The sequence below is a fragment of the Geotrypetes seraphini genome, chromosome 15 (genome assembly GCF_902459505.1).
Source record: "Geotrypetes seraphini chromosome 15, aGeoSer1.1, whole genome shotgun sequence".
Classification (NCBI taxonomy): Eukaryota; Metazoa; Chordata; class Amphibia; order Gymnophiona; family Dermophiidae; genus Geotrypetes; species Geotrypetes seraphini.
This window is the reverse complement of record NC_047098.1, coordinates 12719025-12727298: the sequence shown is the minus strand read 5'-3', so window position 1 is coordinate 12727298 and position 8274 is coordinate 12719025. Positions and strand designations below refer to the sequence as shown.

The 8274-nt window shown below is 46.3% G+C and overlaps 1 protein-coding gene across 2 annotated transcripts in view; it reads left to right on the top strand.

The window, feature by feature from the left end:
* The first annotated feature begins 4490 nt into the window (after nucleotides 1–4490).
* ESPN (espin) overlaps nucleotides 4491–8274 on the top strand; it is a 110601-nt gene continuing 106817 nt past the window's right edge. For both annotated transcript variants that reach the window (XM_033922928.1, XM_033922927.1), the window contains exon 1: nucleotides 4491–5001. In XM_033922928.1, coding sequence (XP_033778819.1) covers nucleotides 4708–5001 — 294 coding nt within the window. In that variant the 5' untranslated portion in view covers nucleotides 4491–4707. The remainder of the gene's footprint in view (nucleotides 5002–8274) is intronic.

The window sequence follows — 8274 nt, the reverse complement described above, 5'->3', positions numbered from 1 at the left end:
CATAGAGAAATCACTGATTCCCAGCACTTTCTTCACCGTGTTTTGTCTCTCCTTCGGGAACAGGCCAGGTCTCCCACCATGTTATTCACGGTTTCACCATATTCACGATGGTTTTTAATAGAAAACAGCGAATAAGATATGAAAAAGTTATTTGTGGTTCTGTTAATCCCCTATCACGGCGAATACGGAGGGAGACGTGTAGCAACCTAGGAGATGACAACAGATAAAGACCTGGGATGCATGAAAAGTTCATTAAAAGAAAAATCAGGTTAACTTGTACAATTTGATTTGATCATCCGTTTTTATATTGTTTTAGCTTTATTTAGCCAAATGTCCTGTTAATTAGAATTCTTAATTTTAGGGCTCCTTTTTCTAAGGTGTGCTATGTGTTTTAGCGCATGCTAAATATACATGCGCGCTAAACGTTCACACACCCATTGCAAGTCTATGGACGCTTAGCGCGCCTTTGTAAAAGAGGGGGGGGGGTTGTTTGCGAATGCTTTTATGTGATGCAATGCATTTGAAGAGTTAAGAGATGTTGGACGATGAGAAGGGAGGCGTTGTGATGATTTAGTGATTGAGGAGCTCTTTGATCGTCCATGCCTTTGTGACGACGTGAAGAATTAGGGGTAATTGATGAATATGTCTGTATTGTCTTACTTTTATGGATGTTTTTATGTAAACCATGTAGGTTTTATGCAGTATAAAAATTTTTTTAAATAAATAAAGAAAATAATATGTAGTGCTATGTCTCTCAAACTTTTTTAGTTCTGGCACACTACACGGAGCAAATGTTTTTCGCGGCACATTATAACTGAAATTATAAAATTGCAAAAGCAACAAAAAAAAAAAAAAATTAAATTTAAGAAAGATATTTATTTAAACCAACAGTGGCCAACCCAGGTCCCAAGTAACTGGCAGAAACCCAAAGAGAAGCAACATTCCAGAGCTGGGATTGTGATGTCATAATACCACATTCCTTCAGTGCCTAAGAGCCAACTTCAGCAGTGATGTCACAATGGCTTGATTAGATGGAACTTCAGCATTCCAGAGCTGAGACTGTGATGTCATAATGCCTCATTCCACCAATACCTAAGAGCCAACTTCAGCAGTGATGTCACAATGGCTTGACTGTCTTATACTTGGAAGAAACAAAATCCAATGTGGAGAAATGATGTTCCTGAGATGGACTTTATTAATATTAAAATAATATTAATACTTGGCAAACCACATAAAAAACCTCTAGGAGGCAGGGTCCAAAGCTTTTCAGCGGACTGCATCCTAGAGGTTTTTATGTGGTTTGCCAAGTTTTAATATTATTTTAATATTAATAAAGTCCATCTCAGGAAGATCATTTCTCCACATTGGTTTTTGTTTCTTCTTGGATTGGTCTGTGGAGATCATTGGATCAATTCTCTTGGTTTTGTCTTATACTTGGCTCACATAAGAACATAAGAGCTGCCATACTGGGACATACCAATGGTCCATCAAGCCCAGTATCCTGTTTCAAAACAGTGTCCCTTCCCTCCCCCTGTACCTCGTTAACGAGCTGCAACCTCCAACCTTCTGCTCCGCCAGCGTCGGGTCTTCCTCCGATGTCACTTCCTAGGTGCGGGTCCAGGAAGTGACATCAGAGGAAGAGCTGACACTGGCGTGAGCAGCAGGTGGTGGTTGCTGCTCACACCACGAACGTTAACAAGGTATGGGGGAAGGGAAGTGGTGCAACCACATGTGGTAGTGGGGGATGGGAAGGAGCGATGGCGCCTGGAGTGAACCATCCCTTCCTTACTATGTCACTGGGCCCCTAGGATTGTAAGAACATAACTTAAAAATAGCCATACTGTGTCTAGGCCAGTATCCTGCTTCCAATAGCGGCCAAGCCAGAATAGAAGGATCCCAGATAGTGCAAGATACCAATGTAAGTCGTCTAGATCTGTGGATAGGCGGGATATAACCGATTTTAAATAAATAAATAAATGCATTAGTTTAGCAACCCGTAGGCAAATTTCTATGTCAAGAAGGTTTCCTAAATTTTCCCTGGAGAAGAGGAGACTCAGAAGGGATATGATAGAAACTACAAGATCATGAAGGGCATAGGGAGAGTGGAGAGGGACAGAAAGACAGAGAGAAAGGGAGACAGAGAAATAGAGAGAGAGAGAGAGAAAGAAAGAGAGAAAAAGGGAGAGAGACAGAAATAGAAAGAGAGAGAGAAAGGGAGAGAGACAGAAATAGAGAGAGAAAGGGAGCGAGAGAAAGAGAGAGAGATAGAGAAAGATTGGAGAAACTGGGACTCTTTTCCCTGGAGAAGAGGAGACTTAGAGGGGATATGATAGAGACTTACAAGATCATGAAGGGCATAGAGAGTGGAGAGGGACAGAAAGACAGAGAGAAAGGGAGACAGAGAAATAGAGATAGAGAGAGAGAAAGAAAGAAAGAAAGAGAGAAAAAGGGAGAGAGACAGAAATAGAGAGAAAGAGAGAGAGATAGAGAAAGATTGGAGAAACTGGGACTCTTTTCCCTGGAGAAGAGGAGACTTAGAGGGGACATGATAGAAACTTACAAGATTATGAAGGGCATAGAAAAAGTGGAGAGGGACAGATTCTTCAAGCTTTCGAATAATAAAAGAACAAGAGGGCATTCGGAAAAGTTGAAAGGGGACAGTTTCAAAACAAATGCTAGGAAGTTCTTCTTTACCCAACGTGTGGTGGACACCTGGAATGCGCTTCCAGAGGACGTAATAGGGCAGAGTACGGTTCTGGGGTTCAAGAAAGGATTGGACAATTTCCTGCTGGAAAAGGGGATTGAGGGGTATAAATAGAGGATTACTGCACAGGTCCTGGACCTGTTGGGCCGCCACGTGAGCGGACTGCTGGGCACGATGGACCTCAGGTCTGACCCAGCGGAGGCATTGCTTATGTTCTTATGTTCTAAATTGATGTCCTACGGCCTATAGAAAACTGGCAGCAGGAGGGATGGAGGTGGGAGTGGGGAGTCATTGAGATGCTAAAGACGGGACGCAGTAATTAGAGGCACCTTTCAGAAATAGACCGTTTAGAAGCTCCACTGGAAATAAACAAAAAATCCAGGCTATGCTGTCATCTCAGTCCTAACAAATTGAACAGCGCCTGAAAACCATCTTTTGTCCAGCTGCCACTCTTGCTTTAAACTTGAACCATTAAAGAAGCCCCCTCCTCACCCCGCTGAAGTCTGCATTATTAGGCACTGCCTGGACTCGGGGCTGCGCTTGTAACTGAAAGGGAAGACGCAGGAAGTAAAGCAAAAACGGGAGCTCAAAGTGGCAAAACCTTTGCCCTGAGGTCCATGCCACTTTTAGTCTCAGCATAGGGAGGGAGAAGCATTCAGGTCCGTCAGAGCCATGACCTATGCCAGGGGTGTCAAAGTCCCTCCTCGAGGGCCGCAATCCAGTTGGGTTTTCAGGATTTCCTCAATGAATATGTATGAGATCTAGTAGCATACAATGAAAGCAGTGCATGCAAATAGATCTCATGCATATTCATTGGGGAAATCTTGAAAACCAGACTGGATTGCGGCCCTCGAGGAGGGATTTTGACACCTGTGACCGATGCTGAGACTAAAAGTGGCAAAACTGTATTAGTTCATATGCTGCAAGAGTAGCCTAGGCCAGGGGTAGGCAATTCCGGTCCTCGAGAGCCACAGCCAGATCAGGTTTTCAGGATATCCACAATGAATATGCATGAGATAGACTTGCATCTCAAGGAGGCAGTGCATGCAGATCCATCTCATACATATTCATTGTGGAGATCCTGAAAACCTGACCTGGCTACAGCTCTCGAAGACCGGAATTGCTTACCCCTGGCCTAGAGCAGGGGTAGGGAACTCCGGTCCTTGAGAACCATATGCCAGTCGGGTTTTCAGGATTTTCCCAATGAATATGCATTGAAAGCAGTGCATGCAAATAGATCTCATGCATATTCATTGGGGAAATCCTGAAAACCCGACTGGAATACGGCTCTCGAGGACTGGAGTTCCCTACCCCTGGCCTAGAGGTTAGGGCAGCTGTCTTGGGCAGGGGTCTCCAAAGTTCCTCCTTGAGGGCCGAATCCAGTCGGGTTTTCAGGATTTCCGCAGTGAATATGCATGCACTGCTTTCAATGCATATTCATTGTGGAAATCCTGAAAACCCGACTGGATTCGGCCCTCAAGGAGGGACTTTGGAAACCCCTGGTCTTGGGCTCTGCCGGTCTGGGTTCAAGACTGGGCTGGACCAAACAAAAATGCATTTTCTGCCGCAGGTTCTGGGGTAAAATGCAGACCTCCCTTAGCTGAAGTGTTTCCCCAAATTAATTATTATTAATAAGACTGTCAGCACAGGTCCTGGGGTGAGAAACGATAACATTTACAGCGGTAGAATGAGGGGTTAAAACGCGGACTACAGACATGAAATTTGAAACCTCAGCTGTCAATAAAGGAATATTTTTAAAGACGTGCCGTTAAGATCCGCGTTTTACCCCTTTCCAACAGGAGCTGCAGCAGGTTCCCGGGACATCTTCCCCCCTCGCCACCTGGTGGCGCTGTCGCTCTTCCCACAGTCGAGAAGGCGGAGTGGTAGCCCCCAATCCCCCCCCCCCCCCGGGAGAGCTGCAGGAGGTGGCAACGTTGGCAATGGGCTGGCACACTCGCAGCTGAACGCATGGCCGGGAAAGCCTGGCCAGGGGCTCCTTAGAGATGGCCCAAGAGGGGGCTTTGGTCGCCGCCCGCCAGGGGGACGTGGAAGCCCTGAAGGCGCTGCGGGCCGAGGGGCAGTTGCGGGCCGAGCTGCGGGACTCCCTGGGCGCCTCCCCGGTCCATCACGCGGCTCGGGCCGGGAAACTGGGCTGCCTCCGGTACCTGGTGGACGAAGCGGGGCTGCCGGGCGACGGGCGAGCGCGGAACGGGGCCACCCCGGCTCACGACGCCGCGGCCACCGGCCACCTGGCTTGTTTGCAGTGGCTCCTCACCCAGGGGGCATGCGGCTTCCAGGTGGGTACCGATGCCCTGAAGGGCGCTTCCTTTGCTGGTTTCCATCCCCCAGGATAAGCCGGGTTTATCTTTAGGTCTTAAAATAGTGCTTAGCTTAGGAGAAACATTCCAAAGGCTCAGTCCTGAAAGTTAGAAGGGCGTTTTTGATCTAAAGAAGTAGAATCAGTCTTTTAATTTAAGCCTTTTTATTGAAGGAAATAATAGAATCCGTTTCAATTAAAATTACAAATATCATATTTACATAAATATTTCTAGCATTCCTTCAAAATAAATTTTCTTATGATCCCAATCTACCCCCTACTACTCCTCACCTCCCTTCTCCCCTTCCCCTCATTCCCTCCTTTCCCCTCCCCTTTTCAATGAATAACATGTTATTAAAGGAAATATACAAACAAACAAGTTTACAAAAATATGACACATATTAACTCATAACAATTAAATTCATAAAAATATTAGTCAAACGTTCTATTATTCCTCCAAAATATATTTTCTACTATAAACCTCGATGCATTCTCAAATTTAACCCCTTTTTAATTCCTCAATTCCCTCCTCCTCCCTTCCCAACCCCCCTTAATTATGTGTAAATCATTCTTTTTAGCCAATATATCTCTTTATCTTTTGTGTTTCACGGCCGGAGATCTTTCAGGTTCAGTCCCACCTCAAGGTCACATCTCCAGACCTTCCTGCTATACGCAAGCAGTAGAGGACGAGAAACCTTCCCCCCCCCCTAATTAAGGGCAGTAGGGGACACTCCAAGACTGAAGCAGGTCTGCTTTGAAGAGTCCCAGTGCTAACCCTAGTGCCAGCTCATTCCTATAATTAATTGATTAATGACCTCTGTAATACGATAGGGGGGATGTGTGTATTTGTCAGTTTGCAGGTGCGTTCCTTTTCAGCCTGTAAAGATCACATCTTGCCTCTTGTGTCGGAGACCCTTTGGAAAGATATGTGTGACTACCTACATGCTTAGCCGAAGCGCATGACTTTTTAAACCAGGCTTTCTGCTTATGCAAGAAAGGAAGATACAGGAAAGCATATCACATGGAATTACGACCCCTTTGCAACTGGTTTCTTCTCTGTACGAGGGGCCGCTGAAATGTTCTCAGCCCAACCAACAAAATTGGGGCACTGGTCCAGAGAGAAAAATAAAAATACACAACAACATTGGACTAGGACTCAGGGGTGGGCAATTCCGGTCCTCGAGAGCCAAAGCCAGATCATGTTTTCAGGATCTCTACCATGAATATGTAGGAGATGGATTTGCATGCACTTCCTCCTTGAGATGCAAATCTATCTCATGCATATTTATTGTGGACTAGTCATTAAGCCCGTTACATTAACGGGTGCTAGAATATATGTCTGTCTGTCTCCCTCCCACTGACTCTCTCTCCCTGGCCCCCTTTCTCTGTCTGTCTTTCTGTCCCTCTCCCTGCCCCTGTGTCTTTCTTTCTTTCTGTCTCCCTTCCTCTCGCTGTCTGTCTGTCATTTTTCCCCATTTCCCTGTGCAGCAGCATTTCCATCCCACTTCCCTATGCAGCAGCAACAGCATTTCCCTCCCATCCCCCCCCCCCTTTCCTGTGCAGAAGCAGCAGCGGTATTTCCCTTCCCCTCCAAGTCCCTGTATAGCAGTAGCAGCATTTTTCCCCACCCCCCTTTCCCTTCTCTTACCGCGATCTTGCCTGCTCCGTTCGGCCCCTCCCCCTTCTTTTAGTGCCGTTGTTCTGCTCGATCTGGCCTGCTCCTGGCCCTCTCACCGCCGACAAACCTCTGGGCTCCAGCCGCGTAGGCAGCACTTTAAACACGCTGCTTCGCAGCCTTCTACTGCCGATTTCCTCTCCCGCGTCTGTCTCCGATGATGTCATCGGAGACGCGGCAGAGGAAATCGGCAGTAGAAGGGCGCGAAGCAGCGTGTTTATAGTGCTGCCTACGCCGCTGGAGCCGGGAGGTTTGTGGGGGGTCAATGGGCGGAGCGGGGCTGCTCTCCACCACTCAGTTGCTGCCACTGCCCCACAGGGCCGCGAGTGTGGGGCAGTTGTAGTCGCGCATGCGCACTTCTTCAGGCCACGGACATACGGAACACGCAAGTGGAAGTGCGCATGCGCGGCTTAGGGTTTTATTATAGAGATATCCTGAAAACCTGACCTGGCTCTGGCTCTCGAGGACCGGAATTGCCTACCCCTGGACTAGGTGTATAGCTGTCGATGGAGACTGCCCCAGCGTTGTCTGCTGGGCTGAGAACTAGCTGCCCCCCTGGTATATGCTTCATGGCACCGTGCCAAGCCAATATCTTTTACTAGTTTGATCAGTCGACTGACCTAATTTTCCTTACAAATTTTGAAGGGTTGAGCTTGTGTGTTTCTATTCTAAACTTTATACATATCGCTTCCTGAGGTCTGACCGTTTACACAGAGATACTTATCCAGTGCGTTAAAAAAAAAAAATGTTTTCACTACTCTTGTTTCAGCATTTCCTGATACAGTAAAACAAGTTTTGATCACCAAGTCTGCAGCTGAAGAGAGAATAACGCTCAAAAGCCTGTCCAGAGTATAAGTTATTTCAAGAAATGTGTTTTCCAGAAATCCAACCCTAAAATGGTTATTCTGTATGCACATGACTGCAGCTGTGTGCACATGAACAGTAGTAGTGGCAAAGACATCATTTGCTCTCTTCCTTCGGGGTTTTTGTGGGTTTTTTTTTTTAAATTGCTGACTGCTGCGGTAAAAACTCTGACGCTTAATAGGAATTCTATGCCAGTACTGGGCAGACTTGCACGGTCTGTGTCTGTATATGGCCGTTTGGTGGAGGATGGGCAGGGGAGGGCTTCAATGGCTGGGAGGGTGTAGATGGGCTGGAGTAAGTCTTAACAGAGAATTAGGCAGTTGGAACCCAAGCACAGTACTGGGTAAAGCTTTGGATTCTTGCCCAGAAATAGCTAAGAAGAAAAAATTAAAATTGAATCAGGTTGGGCAGACTGGATGGACCATTCGGGTTTTTATCTTCCGTCATCTACTATGTTACTATAAGCGTCGGAGCTTTTACCGTAGGGGCCGGTGGTAAAAAACCCTCATGCGGCTTGATAGAAGGGAGCCTAATTGTTTTTGTAATTATTCTTTGACTTTAATTTTTTACATCCCCTTTTTGGGATTTTTTTTTTTTTTTTTTTTTAACATGCGTCTGCTCCCCCACCTTTTCGTGCAACCTAAAATGATTCTGTAAAGATGTGGAAATAAGGGTGACCCCAACTTATCTTTGACCAACTTTCTCTACTCAAGA